We start from the raw sequence: 23,194 nt of genomic DNA, 5'->3' as shown, positions 1-23,194 counted from the left end.
CTAATGCAAATATTATTTCTTGAAAGCACTATCTCCAGATTAATGAGATTATATAACAAACGGTCTAATTATGTATCTCATTATATATATATATAATGTATATAGTTCGATGGGTGTGTGTGTGTGTGTGTGTGCGCGCAAGATGTCTGCATCCTAGCTCCGATCCCTTGTGTTTTATGGTCGGTCGCCCTCCTCCATCTTCCACAACTACTGTTCTCCTCAAATGTCAAGTTTAACTGCGTATTTAATCCCTTTTATGCGTATCTAATCCCTTTATTTGTACAGTATACCAGGAGGGAGTTCTTCACCCATGGTGGCCCATCGCTGGAGACTGTACTTGTTCACTGCAGCTATTAGCATTAATGTACCGTTTATGTAATAAATTTTGTTCTGTTTTCCAGTGTTTCATTAACCCAGAAATGCCTCTTGGGTGGAAAAAAAATTATAAGACGACATTTACTGGACTTTTAAGGTAGATGCCATATAACACATACGTATTTTTTTTTTTTTCTCAAAACACCTGCGGTGCCCTAATTAATGCTTGTAAATGAGGCATGTTTGACCCGTGCAATGTTGTCCACAAACAAGTAATGAAAACCATCTTATCAACGTTATATACCCTAAGTCAAGAAACCAATCTATCGAGCAACTCCTACGGGAGGATGAACAGCTGGGTTGACTGTGGACCGACTCCCGCGGCCAGGATTCAAAAACCCGTGCGCACAACCACGGATGGCCCGTGACTGCGTTACAATCACCAACCATAAACCACTCCACCACGGAGGCAATAACTGCCGTTTCTCTTCCATGTGTCAGCCAGCCAGGACAGTACACACACCGTCTCCTGCAATTACATTCCCCTTTCCCCCCCTTTTCTTCAGCAAGTGTCTCTCCTTTTCCATGTAAGAGTTGTACACACTTCCTATTCGCCTCCCCCTACCGTCTGCAGGCCTGCCTCTGCTCGCTTCCCCAGCTCGGCGCGATGACAGACCCTTCCCAAGCCCCCTTTCAGAATCGGCTTATCGGATATGGCGATGAAGCCAGCGCACTTCTCTAACCTCCCCTACAGCTGTAGGTCGTGATTACCAAGGTAGAGTTTAGGGAACTCTACCTCCCCTACAGCTGTAGGTCGTGATTACCAAGGTAGAGTTTAGGGAACTCTATCTCCCCTACAGCAGTAGGTCGTGATTACCAAGGTAGAGTTTAGGGAACTCTACCTCCCCTACAGTAGTAGGTCGTGATTACCAAGGTAGAGTTTAGGGAACTCTACCTCCTCTACATCAGTAGGTCGTGATTACCAAGGTAGAGTTTAGGGGACTCTACCTCCCCTACAGCAGTAGGTCGTGATTACCAAGGTACAGTTTAGCGAACTCTACCTCCCCTACAGCAGTAGGTCGTGATTACCATGGTAGAGTTTAGGGAACTCTACCTCCTCTACATCAGTAGGTCGTGATTACCATGGTAGAGTTTAGCGAACTCTACCTCCCCTACAGCTGTAGGTCGTGATTACCAAGGTAGAGTTTAGGGTTAGAGTGGAAGGGGAGACATAGGAGAGAGAGAGAGGTCGATCGCTCAAAACAGTCCATTAATTTTTTTTAGTTTCATACAATATCTAAAATAAAATAAAAAAAAAAATGGCATGGGACAAATTTTTCAGGTTGGTCAAAATGGCTTGGCTTAAAGTTGCTAGTTTGGGTAATATTATTTGTTCCGCGCGTTGTACACCACACCAACTGGTGGTGAGGACGCAAAGCCCGACCGCCATATTCCTTCCCTAACCAACCCAACCTAACCTAACCAATCCAACCTAACAACATTACCATTTGACTGATTGTCTACTTTTATTTGTCGTACACGCCTATTCAATTGCCATGCGTCTCAGTACATTTTTTTTTATTTCATCATATTTTTGTATTATATTTCCAATAAAAATGACGGGAAACATCAGAACAAACGTATTGACAGATGGGGATATGGGAGCAATACGGTTACCACTACCAAATGGCCAGAAATACATCATTGTGACGCCATCGCCCAGCCCTACTCGTTACGTCATCAATACGTCATTACCCACCTCAACTCTTGTCACTTCGTCATCATTACATCATATCGATAGTGTATTTGACCATTTTTTTTAACATAGGCTTTTAGAAAATGGTTTCCTGGATTTCAATATACATTTGAACCAAAATAACTGAAATTGATTACAATATATTGACTAGCTTCGAAAAAAGAAGTGACCAACATCTCTACCTACAGGGTTCATTTATCATTTACTCCTACCTGATTAATTTCAAAATGTCTAAAACGTTTGGTCACAAACCTGATGATACTAAGAACTGATTGATGCACTGTACACACCTTTGCTGTGGTAGTACTCACTTGATGTCTTGAAAAAACAAACTTGCTGCACAATGTTTTCCCCAAGGTGCTTCGCCATCTTGATTCCGCTTTCGAATCTTGTGCAAAACATTAAAAAAAAAAAATCAAAAACGTTTGAAAGGCCGTTATAAAAAATTCTACGGAAAAATGGTGGGGACAATAAAGTGCAATATATTCAACAGATTCGAGATGAGTAATGGCATCCTTCGTAATTAACTCTACCATCTTTAATAATGACAGCAATTATGTCTTCACCAGATTCGGAGGGATATAGACGACCGAAACCAAACTACCTTTTTTATTGTCTATCCCCTGTAAAGTAATACAGAAACATTTGCAAGTACCCTAAAACACTTACATAAAAGAGAAATGTCATTATAGGGCTGAACTGTGGTCCTTTGATACTGAACAGAGGAAAATGAGTGACTCCCGGGAGATAGAGAGATATTGCATTTCAGGACCATTAAATTTAACCAGAGAGTGTCTGTAAGGGAGATAATGGGTATACTTTAAGGCTCAGCAGCCCTGAGTGTTAAACAGATGAGAGACCTGGGCCTATAAAGCAAAAGGAAGAGGATGGATGTGTTGGAATGAAATGCTTGAGGAAGAGATGTATTGATAAATGCAATGAACACATGTGTACGATAAAAATGCTATAGTAGGTGCAATTTGGTTGAGTAGGCCAACCAGGGAGTACTGAAATGATCTGGACATATGGAAAAGATGAGAGGATAAGAATTAACTATATGGCTTTGTGATTAATTAGTGAAGTGTTAGGAGCAAAGGGGAGTGGGAGACCAAAACATGGTAGAGAAAAGTAATGGAGACTTCTGGGTGTTGATGCCTTGACATTTTGGAGGACAAGAAGCATCCTGGGGATAGAATTCAATCAATGTGGTATACCTGGGCATGTACAGTAGTCAAAGTACACTACAAAGAAGTCTGTGGAGCCTGGCTGCAGATGGTAGAATATGGTTTTGATACATTTAACATGTCAACTAGGGACTGAAAGTGTGCAAATAAGGTCACTGTGTCTTCCTGACGCTACCTTAATAAAGCGGAAAAGGCAGTTAATTATAACTGTCCAGGACCCTTTTGAAGGGGGCTCCTGCAATTACAAGGTTGCACTCCAAGCAGAAACAGGGAGATGATGGACTCCTTTGGAGCAAGTTCTGCCCCTATTACTCCTTCTCCTCCACTGACAATTATAAAGCATAAAAGAAATTGCTTTTCACTTATAGTATAACCATTTGCAGGTAAAGTCTGGTAGCACCTGGGAAGGTTAATAGGCAGTAAAAACAAAATTTAGGAACAGAATAAATTTACTTTCACATAAAAGGCTTTTACAGCATTTTGAAATCCTTAATTCACATAAGTAAGAAATCTGAAGAAATGAAAGTTTCAACTGCAGCTGAATCTTTAAAAGAAATATATGACAGATGAAAATTAGGTGAAAAAGTTAACAACTATGAGGTAGCTTCGTTGAAAACAGGAATCTTTCCAGAGGCTGAATAAAATCCACTGTTGGCGGTAGTATACCGTACAGATAAGTGGATTTCATCAATTTCCATTTCTCCGAATTGGTAATCCTCAAATTCCTGAAATATAAATATAACTGTACTGCAAACTTTTAAAAATTTTCAGTACTCAAAAGAATGAAATAAATAGAAATATGCTATTCAAATCTATAAAAACTGGAGGTACACTGAAACCTCTAGTGAATGGGAAATTTTTAAGCATAGAGAAGGCATGAGGCTTACCTAAAAGAGTACTTGTCCTATTGCTTGTGTTGTGAAATCCAAATGTATACAATTCAGGAGAGGTAAGAAATCAGAGCAACAAAGATGAGCACCTTGTGTGGTATAGGTGAATCAGCAGGAAAGACGAAATGAATCATATAGAAGTAAAAGGAATATGAAGTGTGAAGAAATCATTAGAGAGGCAAATGGATTGAAGCATTACAATGGTACGGTCATAAAGAATGTATGGCAAATGATAGGAGGATCAAGTAGATACCCAATTGTACAGCATAATGAACAAGGATGAGAAGCACAACGAGAGATACACAAAAGCAAACGTAACCATAATTGGTTGTCTACTTATACCTTGATTACAACCATAAATTCTTCTTTCTTTTAACAAAGATACTGTGCCGGGCAATTCTACAGCCTTCTGTAATCTTTTAATAAGCATTTAACCTTTCCTTCCTCTCTCCTCTTTATCTCCAGGAGGCCATAAATGGGGTCACAAGGTTACATAATATAATGATCACTTACAACTACTACTACTACTAACAACAAAAAATATCAATAATACTAATAATAACACAGCCACAACGAATTTAATTTGATGTGACAAAATGACAGTGGTATTTATATAGATGACTAAAAATTTTAATACTATTCGCCATTTCCCGCGATAACGAGGTAGCGTTAAGAACAGAGGACTGGGCCTTTGAGGGAATATCCTCACCTGGCCCTCTTCTCTGTTCCTTCTTTTGGAAAATTAAAAAGAAAAAAAAAAAAAAAAACGAGAGGGGAGGATTTCCAGCCCCCCATTCCCTTCCCATTTAGTCGCCTTCTACGACACGCATGGAATACGTGGGAAGCATTCTTTCTCCCCTATCCCCAGGGATATCTATCACAGAAACATTACATGAATACTTTCTCAAATATCTACAAAAAAGAAGCATAGCTGGAAAACCTACCATATCAAATGAAGCATAAGACAAGGACTTCCCAAATCAAGGGTATCAGGAGTACAAACCTCTAAGATCTGACGTGCACAGAAGGACTCTCGGTCTTTTCCAGTCTTGACTTCCGTGACACCATCTTTATCATCACGGAACAATGTGTTCATTAATGTTATGTGCAACTTCACTCTTTCATACTGCTTGGTCACCACCCCTGTTGATATCATACACTTTATCATTGACAGCAAACCAGCTGCAGTCATGCAAACAGCCAGCAAAATATCCACAACACTAAGGTCATATGTACCTTGGTGAAAAAAACCCTCCAATGTTAATGTAAATTTTATGTCAGTTCTCTCTTCACAGCTCCTGCACTTTCACTACTCTTCAGTACTTATCTTCAAGTCCACAATCTTTTCTACACAGGTCTTTAACATCTGATTATATTTCACAAAAAAGCTTCTTGTCATTTGCACATGTTTAGTTTTCTCGGCCAGTATCTCTTCTGCTAATCCCATAATTATCTGTAACTTCCACCTCCTTTAAGCATTCCTGAAATTCATCATTCTGCTACTTTCATTTTTAGTGCTAACTTCTCTTACCATCCTCCCTAACTAGTGTATATATACTAAAGAAGGGGAAAAGTAAGATAAAGCATCCTCTATTCACTCCAACACCAAAGTCAAATACTCGATTCAACAGTATTTCTCAAAATGTTGTAAATTCAGTATAGAAAACTTCCAACAGCTCTAGAAGCACACATCTCACATATACATCAAAACCTCCCACAATTCTTCTCTGTCAACTCTTGTCATAAAGCTTTTCAGTATCAAGTAACGGTATGCAATTTTTTTTTCATCTCTCAACAGAAGTTTTCAGTTGCATGGTCAATCCACACATGTATGCACCTCCATATACCATCCTCAATCGCCAGTCACATTCTTTTACTTCTTCATGACTAAAATCTCTTATTTACTATATTAAGTCTTAAACCACTACTTTTATTCAACGGTACAGACACTATACATATTCAGTCATTTAGCAAATTTGCCTACTTCTATGCTCTCACACAAGCTCAGTAGAAAAGCAGACATGCAGTATCTCAACTTCAACCTCCAATGACTCAACCATTATGTCATTAACATTAGAAATCTTGCCATTTGCATCCACATCACTACCCAGTATCTTTACCTCATTCTTATTCTGGACACTAAAATATCCTCAAATCTTCTCTATATCTGTTCATTTATTCATTCTATATATATCCCTATCCCTGTAGGAAGAAAGTTACTAAGAACAATGAGGAGTTCCTACTGACAGAAAAAAGTATATGAGTAAGTAGGAAGGCAGGAGAGTGAGTGGTTCTATGTGATGCAGGGTTTGAGTCAATGGAGTTTGACATAACCATAGCTATTAATTATTTTCATGGATGAGAGTGAATGAGGTCATGGGGAGAAAGGCAGGTCTACAGAATGCTGGGAGATGAGTCATCTGCTGTATGCAGATGGTATGGCTCAGGTGGTAGACTTAATCAATAAGCCAAAGAAGCTAGTGTCTAAGTTTAGGAGTGAGTGAAAGGAGGAATAAATAAAAGTTAGGTTATGAGGTATAAAAGAGTGTGACATGGTAGTTTGAATGTGAGTCTAAATCGAAAGAACCAAGAGGAAGTGAAGTGTTTTAAATACCTGCTAGAGAGCATGAAAGCAGAAGGATCTAAGGTAGCTGAAGTGAAGCACTGGGTGAGTGAAGGGGTATAGGTCTTGAGTTTATTGAGTAGTAAGTGGAAAAAGAGGTCTCTGTCTGTGAAGGTATTGATAGGTATTTTTGATGGTATGCTAGTTCCTTTGGTGTTGTATGGGTGTGTGTTGTGGGCCCTAAATGCAAAAGAATGGAGGAGGTTGAATGAGTTGGAAATGAAAGACTTGTGAACAATAAGTAATGTGAAGAGGGCTAATCATGTAAGGAATGACAATGGATGAGAGAGGTGAAGTACTATGCAGAGTATGAATGAGAGAGCTGAACAGGATGATGAGTAAAAGCAGACTGACAAAGAAGATACATGAGTTAGAAGTAACAGAAGCAAGGAGGATGGGGAGACTAAGTAGGAAATGGAAGGATGGAATGAAAAAGGCTTTAAGTTATCAAGACCTGAATATGCAGGAGGAGAGATGTGCATAGGACAAAGCAAACTCGAGCTATGTGTTTTAATGTATCGAGGGCAACTTGCTGTCAGTGGGCTGAACCAGGACATACAAAATGAGCAAGGGAAACCACAGAAAGGTCTGAGTCTTAGCTATGGACGAGTCTTTGCTTTAAGGGCATTATACATTACAGCTTAAGAGTAGATAAGATTGAAACCGTTCTTTATCTGTTCCTAGTGTCACCAAGCACAAACTGGCAAAAAAGTATGAAATAAAACAGAGCTAATTCTAATCAACTTAGCTGAAGATTAAAATTCTTGATGTTAGGATCATGATCAAGAAATAATAAAAACAAAAGAACTACAATTATGACACAAAACCTGATGTATTTGTTAAGTTTTCTGAAAAAAAAAATTCCTTACCAACACTTTGAAAAATATTTACCAGCTCTAACAAATTCATCAACAAGAGAATCAGCAATTGTCTGGAGTGAATGAGACCAGCTAAGAGCATTAATACGGCCATATAAAACATCCACCTCTCCTGGGTCGTCGTTCATGTACTCAATGCCCCTCATCTCAACACGAAGTTTTTCTCCAGCTACGTATTTCCTGAGGAAACAGTGTCAAACTGTAGCCACATCAGAATGATCTAATCTATCTATAACAAGATAATTTGATATCACTCACAACATGTAACTGCAGCAAAATGGTTTTCGTTAATTCTTTCCTAAATAATTTCATCTTCCTAACTCTGCTATTATTCCTGTTACATCAAGCACATAAAACTAGTACTCTTTTGGATGCAATCATCAAGAATGAAGATATCAGTGGCTTTTAAATGTCCACTACTTATTCATAACTGTTTGTCCATAATTTTCTGCAAAGCAGCACATGCTGTTTAATGTATATCTATGAACTTTTTATTGTCTCATGCATTACAAAGGCCAGTAACTTCTGCAAAGTTTTACACTCATTTCACAAGTTATTACTCTCTAATAATTACACTGGTAGCCTTTAAAAGAAGACACAAAGTCAGGGGAAAAAAAAATACATGTTCACTATTCCCCACATCAACGAGGCAGTGTCAGGAGCAGAAGAAATGGCCTCACTTTCTCACATAAACTCTTGTCGAGAGCAGCTGCAGGCATATCACCAACACTGACCCACATCTAAATCTAAAAGTAGGGCTAACATTTTCTCTAGAAAGTGGGTTTCCTACTTCTATTTCCAATAAACTATAGCTGGCTTATATGTATACTGGACTGAAAATAATAAATTTCTTATGACCCTGTTTAATAGCCCAAGATAATATAACCTCCTCTATGAACTCTTGAACTCTCTCTCAAAACAAATTATGAGCATGTGAGACCATTCCTCACTTTTCGCTTTTACCTCGTGTAACAACAAACCATACTTCTGCAACTTAACCAACTTTAAGATATTTTCTGGGCACTTTGCAAGTGCATCCAGAGCTTCACGGCGTTCACGATCATCTGCTAACACCATGACGCACAGAGTTAAATGTAACTTCCCAGGGTCCTGAAAAATTGACTCATCCACTCCACGGCTGTCACCACACTTCTCTAGCACTTCTTTCTGTTGGTATAAAAAATATAACCTAAAGTGATATTTATCATCTTAACCTAAATTTACAAAGTGTACAATGACGAGCAAAGTTAATCATCGAAACTATTATCTAACATCAATTTTTCAAGTACAGAACCTCAGGAAAAATTCTATGGAGTTTCTGCAGATTCAAAGCTGCACAATCAAAAGCAGGAAAATGATGGATTACTTTGGAATGTGAAGTTTCTCGATGGACTGTTCCCTTACCAAAGGTGACGATCCACTTGTAGTCTAAAGTCAGGCTGGCAAAGTATGGTAACATTATATAATGAGAACAAGCCTGTTTGTTCTTGGATGTGAATTTGCAAAGGTGAAAAGCAGGTGGGATGTCTGATCATTTCATGGTGGTGGCAAGTGTGAAAGTATAAAGAGATTCGAAGAATAGAAGAAATGTGTAAGAATAAAGTTGTGAAAGTGAGTGAACTTGAAAAAAGGGGCATGTGTATAAAGATACCACGAGAAATGGGAGTGACTAGAAAGGTATAGGTGCTGAAAAAGATGGCAAACGGGAGATGAGGTGAAAGAGCTTCACTGCATTTCAGGGAGATTAAGAAAACATTTTGGAGGAAGGTGAAACATATGAGGAACAAGCAAATGAAAGTGACAGTGAAGGGAGCCGATGGGGAAGTGATACCATGCAAAGAGGAGGCGAGGATAAGATGGAAAGGACATTTTCAAAGAATGATGTAAATGCTTGATAATAGTGTTGTGGATGAGGAGTGTTGAGGATAAGGTGGCAAATAGAGTAAGAAGTGTGACAGCTGTTGATTGGTTAGTCAGGCCAACAGAGTTCGTCTAACTCCAGGTGAGGTGCCTGAGGACTGGAAGAATACATGTGCAATGCCCTTATATACAGGCAAGAGGTATAAAACTGGTGGGGAGTAATGTCACTTCTCAAGTGGTAAGTAAGGGATAAGTGGAGTAGGTGTTTGCTTTGAACAATCTGTGTGAGAAATGCTTGAAGAAAGAGAGGGATTTCTATCAATCATTTACAGACCTGAAAAAAACCGATGAGAGGGATGACAGAGAGGCTCTGTGGTATCATGGATATAAGTTACAGGAGAAGAGCAAGTAGGAAAGGAGAAAGGCGAGTGACAGCTGGTGAATGCAGAACTGTTTCAAGGGTGTGTGATGCTACCATGGCTAAATGTGTAATCTGTTCATGGATGGGTGATGTACATATGAGGTTCTTGGAGCAAGGGGTAGGTCTATGGTGAGAGACATTTTTCTGCCCTGGCATTATTACTGTTATACATTATAATATTACAGTAAGAGTAAATGTAATAATTAAAGATCGTAACCAAAAATAAAGCACATATGAACCACAAAAAATGAGATAATTCTTTGTCGTAACAGTAATTAGATGAATAAAAAAATTAAGAATACTGAATCAATAAAATGTAAAGGAAGTTACAAAAATGATAGTGAAGAAATGTTGCAAAGTGGTGCTCCACTCCATCTGTACAAATAAGTAATAATGACTAAAACACAATTTCGTTTTCCCACAATCTCAAGATTGCACATGTTTAAAAGTGAAAAGCCAAAGCAATCAGCAATGGGTTAGTATTGTAACTTTTATTATTTATTTTTTTATTATACTTTGTCGCTGTCTCCCGCGTTTGCGAGGTAGCGCAAGGAAACAGACGAAAGAAATGGCCCAACCCCCCCCCCCCATACACATGTATATACATACGTCCACATACGCAAATATACATACCTACACAGCTTTCCATGGTTTACCCCAGACGCTTCACATGCCTTGATTCAATCCACTGACAGCACGTCAACCCCGGTATACCACATCGCTCCAATTCACTCTATTCCTTGCCCTCCTTTCACCCTCCTGCATGTTCAGGCCCCTTTATACCCATATTAATCAAATGTACATCCATAGAATGTCCTCTCCTGTATAATTTATGAAAAAAGTTATCCTGTCACCTCAACACTTGTTAGCCAATGTTTACTAAGATAAGGCTTCCACACTTAAATCAGATTGAGAGATTATCCTTCTAATGTTACTAAACTACTCATCATCTTAAACAGTGCACAGGGACATGAGTATAGGCAAACATTAAAGATTTATCTTATTACAGTAAAATGGATTCGATGACACAAAATTCTAAACCTGACATAGCATTATGGCAGGCAGTGCAAAAATATGTATCATTAACCACTTTCTGATACAGTGTGAAGGACAATGGTAAACTATTGTTCAAATGATAGAGCTGAAAGAAAGTAACTGTAAAATTACCACTAAAACATGTCAGTTAACAAACCTTAAACTCTAGAAATCTCTCTTGTATTTCTGGTTTGTTGAAAGGGAATGAGAGGAAGTGGGTGAATGGCTGTTTTTTCCGTGCTTGCTCCACTAACAGCTCAATCTTAAGGCGTGCCTGTCGAGTAGTCTTCATGTCCTTACCAGTTACAACTGAAGACATTAAAAAGGGATAATGTAACAAATGTTTTATATTTTCTTGATATAATCTATAAATAAAAGCCATAAACATGTAAACAAAGCAGTTTCCACATTCAGTAACACTGAGTAATGGTAGGCTTAAACTGACACATGGCTTACTGGCTATGAAATGCATTTGAGGAAATAGCATGGTTAGCAGAACATGGGCAGACAAGGGGTACATTAGGGGTACATGAGGAAGTGTGACGGCAAAGGAATATCATGCATACTTCCCCATCCCTTACACACTTTTAATATACTTTTTCATACTTGATTGCTGTTTCCCATTTTTGTGAGGTTGCACCAGGAACAGACGAAGAAAGGCCTCATCCATTCACATACATTCTCTTGCTGTCATGCATAAAACATCAAAACCACAGCTCCCTATCCACAACCAGGCCCCACAGACCTATCCACGGATTACCCCAGATGCTTCACATGCCCTCGTTCAGTCTACTGACAGCACATCAATCTCAGTATACCACATCATTCCATTTCACTATCCCTTGCACACCTTTATATCAATAACCATAAAATATCATGTATTTCTCTATAACTTACCAACATCTCCAGACTGGCCTCTCCCTGGGAATCGTATTAATGTGTATGTCTCACTTTCTATCCTCTTCTTAGTGGCACCCTTTGCTCCAATAACATAGGAGATGTAAGTACTGAAAAGTTTTAAGTTAATACATAAGGATGAAAAGAAGTCACTAACAGCTAAAAACCATTACGATTTACTGTATAAAACAAATCTTTTGATGACTATATTACAATTTAAAAGGAAAAAATTCAGAAACTTTAATCACTAAGTTACATTTATATACTGCACCTAAGTTAGAAAAAAAATGCATGCTAATGATCTCAAGCACTCTCCCAGACTCAGAAGTCAGCTTCTGCAGTTTCTCACTCCAGTGTACCACCAAAACTATGTCATCAGCAAACAACAACTGACTTATCTCCCATCCCTCCTACTTACCTCCAGCAGTTTCCAAACCTGCTCTCTCTCCAAAACTCTCACATTCATCCCTTGAAAATAACAATAAAATATACTTTACTTTGCAACAGGGAAAGAGGTTTGGAATTTTCCATTGTTGAGCTGCTCCACTTGAAAATCTACTTGTTCTCCACTACATTCTATTTCATCCTGGTACACTGTATCTTCTGTTGGAAAAAAAAAAATTATCAAATAAGTGTGTGAAATGCGTGAAAATGACAAAAATTAACAACAAATTGGAAGTGATTGCCAAATTACTTTACTCACCAAATCTAAGGTGAAAGCTGTAAAAGTTATAAGGACACAGCATATCTAGCTTCCTTGCATATTTCCTGAATTAGAGAGATAAAAACCAAAGGAAAACCTATATACCTGAAGATGGAAGGAACCAAACTGACCTCTTATAAATTACTCAAATTGTTATGTTATACTTACCAAACCCATATGCATCCTCCTCAGCATAGTTTGTGTTGGTGTTGGCTGTCACTGGATTCATCACACGGTAACAGCGGCCACCCAACCACATTGTCGGTGGACGCAGCACGTCCATCATTTCTTTTTGTGATATTTACCTAGAGATTAGCACTGTGATTACAAGACAGTTGCTCCAAAGCAGCTGAATGTCTGTACAATCACCGAGACCAGTTTCTCACTCAGGTAGACTATTACCAAGACACGTGCAGGTAATTCTGTTCACTGTTGAAAGAAAGTATTATCAAAAACTTCACACAAATTCAACCATCTATTTTCAAGTAAACATTTAATTGAAGAAGCACAAAAGTATTATCAACACTTAAATAAACACAATTTGGTATGTAAACAGTATTCAGAATTGAAGGACTTTTTCAAAGTGTGTTGAAAGAAAAGCTTTAAAATAGGTAGTAACATAACACTGAGCAACAAAAAATTAGAGGGAATTGGTTAAAGCTCACCTGGTAGCCTCAAGAGCCAAATAAAACTCAGGCCAGTGTTTGCAAAAAAAAAACAGGGAATTCTATACATGTGGGGCCCTATGATATCAGCATTAGTTTCCGTAATCTTATTTGTGTTTCATTGCAAAAAAAAAAAAGGAAAGTTGTGCGACTTGTGCGATTCCAACGTATCTTTTACCCTAAAGCTGAAGTTAGAGGAGTTTTATTTTGTCCATGATAATAAAGTTTTTGATCTAGGTTGTTAAACTAGGTTAAATATGATAGAATAAAATAAGGTAAGGTGAGTGAGTGAGTGAGATGAAGTCAGATCTACATCGTATTTTCACTGACTTTAGTTTAAGAGAACTACAAACCACCCCATACCCTTAGGTATTCTAGCTATATCAATCGTGGAAAATCAAAATTCCAGTTTCCCAGCTTCTAATTTAACGAATTACACACAATACAGCACAGAACATACACAATTTACCTAAATTCACAGATGGAACATATAGACTACTATGAAAGGCTGACAGTACCGCAACTATATAACCTACAGAGAAGAGGAAGATTTATTATAATCTCTGCCCATCAGCAAACTAAAGGTACAAAAGAAAACAAGTCAAACCTCACAGCATCTCAACAGGGAAGATACCGAGTTGTTAAGTCTTCAACAACACAATGGAATATTCCAAAAATAATGAAAAAAAATTTATGTAAGCCAAACTTGGAAGCTAGAATAATTAATCAATGTACTGCAAGTAAAAATGAGAGAGAAGCATGAAACAATCATGGAGTCATTTAAATGAAAATGTGACATAGGGTTAAAATCAGCCCCAGATGAACTAAGAATCAATATGCAATGCAGATAAGAGCTGAGAAGAATAGTCTTTCTCACCAAGCGAGATGTGCAGTGAATGATTCATGCAAAGTCTACCATTTTTGCTGCAACTCTTTATAGGTACTCACTAATAGGTATTCTCTCTCTCTATCTCTCTCTCTCTCTCTCTCTCTCTCTCTAAGGCCATTAGTAGCAGAAGTGCAATCAGCACCACAGAGGAAAGTCACATTAGGAAAACAGGTGCAGATCAGAATGATGGTGTAAGACCCTAAAATGACCCAGCTTATGTGGTATTTCTCAACCTGTAGATCAAGGTAGGTTAGGAAGAGAACTGGTCCAGATTGCTCACCTTACACAATAGCCCGTGTGGCACTTACTAACTGTCCTAACCGAAAATTCTGAGCGACAGATTTCCAGTGTGATGCCGGTAGCACTTTAACCCCCTTCTCTCTTATGCCCAAGACTGGCTATGAATTACATGGACCCCCAAACTCACTTCTAAAAACCATCAAACTTATTTACTGAAGATATACGTAACCTTCATAAGGTCTTAAGTCTCAGTATCGATAACAGTGCCTCCTTTACCCATCTATGGTAATCACATACACCTATGAAGTGAAATTTTATAGCACCACAGGAATCATTCATGGAGGTGGACTAAAATAGTAATTTCGATGGACACTGATGAAATATAATTACACTAAGAAACCGACTGAAAATAAATAGGCTGAGCTGAGTGGGGTGGGGTGGGGAGAAGAGGAGGCAATGAAGATCAAGGAAAATGTGCGGTTCATCAATCTAAATCATGAAACACCTGTACAAATTAACATAAAATAACATCAATCTATAGATCTACTAAGAATTTTCAATGATGTATGTGACATATACCAATTCTAATGGTTTAGCAAGGACGTGTTCATACAAGGCAGTAAATGCACACATGACCCCAAAATTAATGGAAATACAAGACCAAAAATTAAACGTGCACTTTTTTCAAAATAACATTAAAAATGAGGCAAATCTTGAATGCTTGAGTATTTCTTTTTTTTTTTACGATAGTCTGTGTTTTCATGGATACTATTGATTTCTTGACATGGTCAATACGATTTCCACATCAATCCCCCCCCCACGTCTTCCCTGATCTTCAGACCCTCCCTATTACTATACTTCACCATAAGGTCCTCATTTATCCCTCCTCAACGACTTTATAAATTACTTCCACCACACAGACACAGGCTTTCCCCTCCTCCTCCTCCTTCTACATGAAGTCACATCTGTTATGTACTTAAACTACAGAAGCTCACCACATATATTTCTTTAGTAGGACTTCACTAATAACTCATAGGTGCTGCTGGAGGGCTCCACGGACTCCTGATATGTAAAGGAAAGACAGGTGCAGCTGAGGGTGTTCGTGTAGGCAAAACCTGAAGGACCGGATTCATACGTCTGCGAACGATATCAAAATACAATCAAAATACAACTGTAAAAATATACAATGCCTATTGACCAATATAACTTTCATTCGTGGATTGGTCATTATCAACTAATCAATCACCAAATAGTGATTAAAGTAATACGTTCATATGTATTTGTATAATGTCAATATATACTCAAACTCACGGTAAACCGACTGATGGTGTCTTCACGTCGTCAGTTTTGCGGTGTACGATTTTTTATGTCTTTATTTGGACTTTATTCCAAGATATACACTGGCCCATATGGCCCAAAGATAAATGGTTATATGAAATACAATAAGAATTGCTGGTTATATTCTATCTACCATTGGGGGGGGGGGGGGGAATACCAGTGAATCGCAATCATTTTTAATCAAAATTTTGGAGAGAAAATCTTGTAAAGTATAATAGTATTTTAAATGTATTTTATTCAGATGTCTTTCAAATCTTCATGTTCACTGCACTAAGTTTCATTCAATACTCTAGCAATATCATCTTCAGAGTTGTAAGTGGTTAAGATGTACAATGAACATCTTAACAACGTGTATGGTAAACTAATCTTTAATATTCCATGACGCCAAAAATATACGGAATAATCTATAATAATATGCATAAAGTCTCATGACGCCAAAAATATATGGAATAATCTATAATAATATCCATAAAGTCTATCAACTAGAACTCAAACGTATTCTCATAATAACACACAGTACTAACACGAGCTGACGAGGGCTCCCTGAGGCACTTAATATGTAATTTGGTCATTAAGTACTAATTAATTATCAGATTATTGAACGAATTCAATTAAGCTTTCGTGAAGAGTTAAGTTAAATTATGAAACTGGCGACCATCTTATCTAAAAGTAAATTTAGTATGATTTATGACAATGACAATAATCACCACAGATTAATATACTTGTGTAGGTAGAGAAAATGTTATTATAGACATACGCGTTTTAGGAAGGTAGTAAACTGGCATGGGTTATGCACTGGTAATGAAACAATTAACATACACAGAGAATTTTCCTCTTGAGAGACTTAAAATAGTTTGACTAATACCTGTAATGATCTATAAAATCCTCGTCATTATCCATTAAGTTTATCGTATCGCCCCGCCACACATCCTAAGGTTCCTCCTAATTGTGGTTTACTAGGGTAACACACACACCCCCAATCATATGGTAATGGTCTATGGCCTCCTCACTCACACAGACCATCACACTCACCCCCTAGCGGCACGAGCCAGGAATAGGTAGTTTGGCTCCGTAGCTTGCAGCAGGACTGGCTGCTCTCGCCATTTATCATCTACAGACTGTAACTTACCCCCCCCCCCCCCATAATAATAATAATAAATAATAATAAGCAGCAGAGGGAATTTGACGCAATCCTACCTGCTTTGCCAGCCTAGGGTAGCCAACACACCCACGCTGGTGTTAGTACACCGTGGGCGGGCGTATGACCAACAAAGGTCGTAACAATATGTTACACAAAATATCAATACGTAATCTATTATTTTACCAAAACCTCACCATTCGCAAGCCGTACCATCAAACAGGTACCTTACCGATTTCTAAGAGCGGTAATACGCGGTATCCTACGAAGCAGACATATAAATAAGGACGCGTATGTCAAACCTAAATAAGGTTTATTGAATACTGAACATGTGAGATTTCTTATGTCCCCTGAACACGAAGAACTGGCAAATTACGTCAAATTTACGAGGCAGACATGCTACACCTGTGGCTTATATATATATATATATATATGTATATATATGTATATATGTATATATATATATATATATATATATATATTTTTTTTTTTTTTTTTTTTTCATACTATTCGCTATTTCCCGCGATAGCGAGGTAGCGTTAAGAACAGAGGACTGGGCCTTTGAGGGAATATCCTCACCTGGCCCTCTTCTCTGTTCCTTCTTTTAAAAAAAAAAAAAAAAAAAAAAAAAAAAAAACGAGAGGGGAGGATTTCCAGCCCCCCGCTCCCTTCCCTTTTAGTCGCCTTCTACGACACGCAGGGAATACGTGGGAAGTATTCTTTCTCCCCTATCCCCAGGGAATTAATATATATATATATATATATATATATATATATATATATATATATATATATATATACTGGTTGGTAAGGTTATTTAATGTATGTATGACTCATGGTGAGGTGCCTGAGGATTGGCGGAATGCGTGCATAGTGCCATTGTACAAAGGCAAAGGGGATAAGAGTGAGTGCTCAAACTACAGAGGTATAAGTTTGTTGAGTATTCCTGGTAAATTATATGGGAGGGTATTGATTGAGAGGGTGAAGGCAGGTACAGAGCATCAGATTGGGGAAGAGCAGTGTGGTTTCAGAAGTGGTAGAGGATGTGTGGATCAGGTGTTTGCTTTGAAGAATGTATGTGAGAAATACTTAGAAAAGCAAATGGATTTGTATGTAGCATTTATGGATCTGGAGAAGGCATATGATAGAGTTGATAGAGATGCTCTTTGGAAGGTATTAAGAATATATGGTGTGGGAGGCAAGTTGTTAGAAGCAGTGAAAAGTTTGTATCGAGGATGTAAGGCATGTGTACGTGTAGGAAGAGAGGAAAGTGATTGGTTCTCAGTGAATGTAGGTTTGCGGCAGGGGTGTGTGATGTCTCCATGGTTGTTTAATTTGTTTATGGATGGGGTTGTTAGGGAGGTAAATGCAAGAGTCTTGGAAAGAGGGGCAAGTATGAAGTCTGTTGGGGATGAGAGAGCTTGGGAAGTGAGTCAGTTGTTGTTCGCTGATGATACAGCGCTGGTGGCGGATTCATGTGAGAAACTGCAGAAGCTGGTGACGGAGTTTGGTAAAGTGTGTGGAAGAAGAAAGTTAAGAGTAAATGTGAATAAGAGCAAGGTTATTAGGTACAGTAGGGTTGAGGGTCAAGTCAATTGGGAGGTGAGTTTGAATGGAGAAAAACTGGAGGAAGTGAAGTGTTTTAGATATCTGGGTGTGGATCTGTCAGCGGATGGAACCATGGAAGCGGAAGAGGATCATAGGGTGGGGGAGGGGGCGAAAATTTTGGGAGCCTTGAAAAATGTGTGGAAGTCGAGAACATTATCTCGGAAAGCAAAAATGGGTATGTTTGAAGGAATAGTGGTTCCAACAATGTTGTATGGTTGCGAGGCGTGGGCTATGGATAGAGTTGTGCGCAGGAGGATGGAGGTGCTGGAAATGAGATGTTTGAGGACAATGTGAGGGGTGAGGTGGTTTGATCGAGTAAGTAACGTAAGGGTAAGAGAGATGTGTGGAAATAAAAAGAGCGTGGTTGAGAGAGCAGAAGAGGGTGTTTTGAAATGGTTTGGGCACATGGAGAGAATGAGTGAGGAAAGATTGACCAAGAGGATATATGTGTCGGAGGTGGAGGGAACGAGGAGAAGAGGGAGACCAAATTGGAGGTGGAAAGATGGAGTGAAAAGGATTTTGTGTGATCGGGGCCTGAACATGCAGGAGGGTGAAAGGAGGGCAAGGAATAGAGTGAATTGGAGCGATGTGGTATACAGGGGTTGACGTGCTGTCAGTGGATTGAATCAAGGCATGTGAAGCGTCCGGGGTAAACCATGGAAAGCTGTGTAGGTATGTATATTTGCGTGTGTGGACGTGTGTATGTACATGTGTATGGGGGGGTTGGGCCATTTCTTTCGTCTGTTTCCTTGCGCTACCTCGCAACCGCGGGAGACAGCGACGAGGTATAAAAAAAAAAAAAAAAAATATATATAGTTAAGAGTAAATGTGAATAAGAGCAAAGTTATTAGGTACAGTAGGGTTGAGGGTCAAGTCAATTGGGAGGTGAGTTTGAATGGAGAAAAACTGGAGGAAGTGAAGTGTTTTAGATATCTGGGAGTGGATCTGGCAGCGGATGAAACCATGGAAGCGGAAGTGGATCATAGGGTGGGGGAGGGGGCGAAAATTCTGGGAGCCTTGAAGAATGTGTGGAAGTCGAGAACATTATCTCCGAAAGCAAAAATGGGTATGTTTGAAGGAATAGTGGTTCCAACAATGTTGTATGGTTGCGAGGCGTGGGCTATGGATAGAGTTGTGCGCAGGAGGATGGATGTGCTGGAAATGAGATGTTTGAGGACAATGTGTGGTGTGAGGTGGTTTGATCGAGTAAGTAACGTAAGGGTAAGAGAGATGTGTGGAAATAAAAAGAGCGTGGTTGAGAGAGCAGAAGAGGGTGTTTTGAAATGGTTTGGGCACATGGAGAGAATGAGTGAGGAAAGATTGACCAAGAGGATATATGTGTCGGAGGTGGAGGGAACGAGGAGAAGTGGAAGACGAAATTGGAGGTGGGAAGATGGAGTGAAAAAGATTTTGTGTGATCGGGGCCTGAACATGCAGGAGGGTGAAAGGAGGGCAAGAAATTGGATCGATGTGGTATACCGGGGTTGACGTGCTGTCAGTGGATTGAATCAGGGCATGTGAAGCGTCTGGGGTAAACCATGGAAAGCTGTGTAGGTATGTATATTTGCGTGTGTGGACGTATGTATATACATGTGTATGGGGGTGGGTTGGGCCATTTCTTTCGTCTGTTTCCATGCGCTACCTCGCAAACGCGGGAGACAGCGGAAAAAAAAAAAAAAAAAAAAATATATATATATATATATATATATATATATATATATATATATATATATATATATATATATATATATATATATGTGTGTGTGTGTGTGTGTGTGTGTGTGTGTGTATATATCTTTTCTTTCAAACTATTCGCCATTTCCCGCATTAGCAAGGTAGCGTTAAGAACAGAGGACTGGGCCTTGCAGGGAATATCCTCACCTGGCCCCCTTCTCTGTTCCTTCTTTTGGAAAATTATACATATGTGTGTATATATATATATATATATATATATATATATATATATATATATATATATATATATATATATATATATTGGAAAGGATCACAATTTTGCGCGTGATCAAGATATTCTTATGAGTCCACGGGGAAAATGAAACACGTTAAGTATTTGGGAACTTAGTGTGTATCATTTTCCCCGTGGACTCACAGGAATATATATATATATATATATATATATATATATATATATATATATATATATATATATATATATATATATATATAGTTGGTAATATATCAAATTCTAATATCATGAACAATGTAGATTTAATTAACAAGCTTAACAATATCAATGTTAATTTTGATTTCAAACTTGTTAGCTTTGATGTTTCCTCACTTTTCACAAGAGTTCCAGTTGATGACCTTTTAGAATATTCATTTGATGTTTTGGATGATATTAATCTACCTGTTTTAAAGTTTGTTTCCATTGAACTGATAAAATTGTGTATAAAAGACTGTGTATTTCAATTCAAAAAAGAATTTTTGCTCAAAAATTTGGTACGGCAATGGGTAACCCTCTTTCACCTGTACTAAGTAATCTTAATATGGACTCTTTTTAAACAAAATCACTAAAGGATATCTTACCTTCTAATGCAATTTGGTTTAGGTATGTAGATGATGTTTTTTTGTGTTTGGCCAACAAATGAAAATTTACAAACATTTCTCCCCTTACTTAACAATTTAGTACCTTCCATCAAATTCACTGTAGAAAATGAAAATAATGGTATGTCATCATTTTTAGATTGCATGATCCATAGGCAAGGAATCAAGTTTAGTTTAGTATATACAGAAAACCCACCAATGTATGCTCATATATCCATTATTACTCATCTCAACATGACAGAGTTAAATTATCATCATTTCAATCTATGTTCCTTAGGGCATTACGTATTTGTAGTCCAGAGTTTATTGATCATGAGTTTGAGAAGATATATTCTATTGGATTTAAGTTAAAGTACCCTAGATCTTTCATTGATAAATCCTTTAAGTTAGCAAAGAAATCATTTTATAGAGTTGAACCCAAACTTCCCATTGACACCAAGAATCTTTTAGTTCTTCCTTTTCATAATGATTTTACTTTACTTCCCATGTTGTTTAAATCCTTTAATGTAACTGTTGCTTTCAGTAATAACAATACTATAAAGAATATATCAATCAGGAACTCACCAGAAAATTCTCCTGGATGCATCTATAAAGTGCCATGTAGATATTGTGATAAGTCTTTTTGCTGAGCAGATTGGTAAGGATCTTTCTGTTAGGCTTAAACAACATAAATATAGTATAAGAGCAGGACAAGAATCAAATACCTTGTTTAATCATGTTAAAAACTATGATCATTGTACTGAGTGGAGTAATGCTATCTCAGTTATTTAACTCCACTACCACGTGAAATATCAATGAATCTTCTATTATTAGATACACAAAGAATCATAACTTCAATATTAGTGAAGGTCTATACATATTGGATAACTTTATTGTTGATAAAATATGTAATCAATTCACCTAGTCCACATAATAAGTTTATGATACGCTCGTTGTCTATCTTGGACAATCACTTGTTTACCAAATGGCGTCTTAGCTACGTCTCTTCGGTGTATATCAACTGACTGTTATATGTCTTTCTTGTATCTGATGATGTGATTATTACACGAAAGTGCACTTGGGAACTTGTGTGTGTGTGTGTGTGTGTGTGTGCAATGTGTGTGTGTGTGTGTGTGTGTGTGTGTGGATGGACCGTTGTTCGCCTGTTGTCTGGCGTCAAGCCCGCTGATGCGGGAAACAGCGATCAAGTATAATAATGAATATATATATATATATATATATATATATATATATATATATATATATATATATATATATATATATATATATATATATAATACAGTCACCCCCTTTTTTAATAAATTCCACTGCAATACCATCCAAACCTGCTGCCTTGCCGGCTTTCATCTTCCGCAAAGCTTTTACTACCTCTTCTCTGTTTACCAAATCATTTTTCCTAACCCTCTCACTTTGCACCCCACCTCTACCAAAACACCCTATATCTGCCACTCTATCATCAAACACATTCAACAAACCTTCAAAATACTCACTCCATCTCCTTCTCATATCAACCACTACTTGTTATCACCTCCCCATTAGCCCCCTTCACTGAAGTTCCCATTTGTTCCCTTGTCTTACGCACTTTATTTACCTCCTTCCAAAACATCTTTTTATTCTCCCTAAAATTTAATGATACTCTCTCACCCCAACTCTCATTTGCCCTCTTTTTCACCTCTTGCACCTTTCTCTTGACCTCCTGCCTCTTTCTTTTATACATCTCCCAGTCATTTGCATTATTTCCCTGCAAAAATCGTCCAAATGCCCCTCTCTTCTCTTTCACTAATAACCTTACTTCTTCATCCCACCACTCACTACCCTTTCTAATCTGCCCACCTCCCACGTTTCTCTTGCCACAAGCATGTTTTGCGGAAGATGAAAGCCGGCAAGGCAGCGGGTTTGGATGGTATTGCAGTGGAATTTATTAAAAAAGGGAGTGACTGTATTGTTGACTGTATGGTAAGGTTATTTAATGTATGTATGATTCATGGTGAGGTGCCTGAGGATTGGAGGAATGCTTGCATAGTGCCATTGTACAAAGGCAAAGGGGATAAAAGTGAGTGCTTAAATTACAAAGGTATAAGTTTGTTGAGTATTCCTGGTAAATTATATGGGAGGGTATTGATTGAGAGGGTGAAGGCATGTACAGAGCATCAGATTGGGGAAGAACAGTGTGGTTTCAGAAGTGGTAG

The 23,194-nt window shown here is 38.2% G+C and overlaps 1 protein-coding gene across 1 annotated transcript; it reads right to left on the bottom strand.

The window, feature by feature from the left end:
• Window positions 1-3,686: 3,686 nt before the first annotated feature.
• LOC139756869 (activating signal cointegrator 1 complex subunit 1) lies at window positions 3,687-15,492 on the bottom strand. The gene is made up of 9 exons (XM_071676717.1): window positions 15,352-15,492; window positions 12,731-12,991; window positions 12,357-12,462; window positions 11,860-11,969; window positions 11,120-11,271; window positions 8,650-8,813; window positions 7,660-7,826; window positions 5,149-5,288; window positions 3,687-3,980 (listed from the first exon to the last, which is right to left on the bottom strand). Exons 2-9 carry the CDS (start codon window positions 12,846-12,848, stop codon window positions 3,849-3,851), a joined length of 1,089 nt encoding a protein of 362 aa, XP_071532818.1. The 5' UTR covers window positions 12,849-12,991; window positions 15,352-15,492; the 3' UTR covers window positions 3,687-3,848.
• Between the last annotated feature and the right edge of the window lie 7,702 nt (window positions 15,493-23,194).

The sequence above is a fragment of the Panulirus ornatus genome, chromosome 23, assembly GCF_036320965.1.
Source record: "Panulirus ornatus isolate Po-2019 chromosome 23, ASM3632096v1, whole genome shotgun sequence".
Taxonomy (NCBI): Eukaryota; Metazoa; Arthropoda; class Malacostraca; order Decapoda; family Palinuridae; genus Panulirus; species Panulirus ornatus.
Note: the sequence above shows the minus strand (reverse complement) of the source record. Positions and strands in the feature narration are given on the sequence as shown.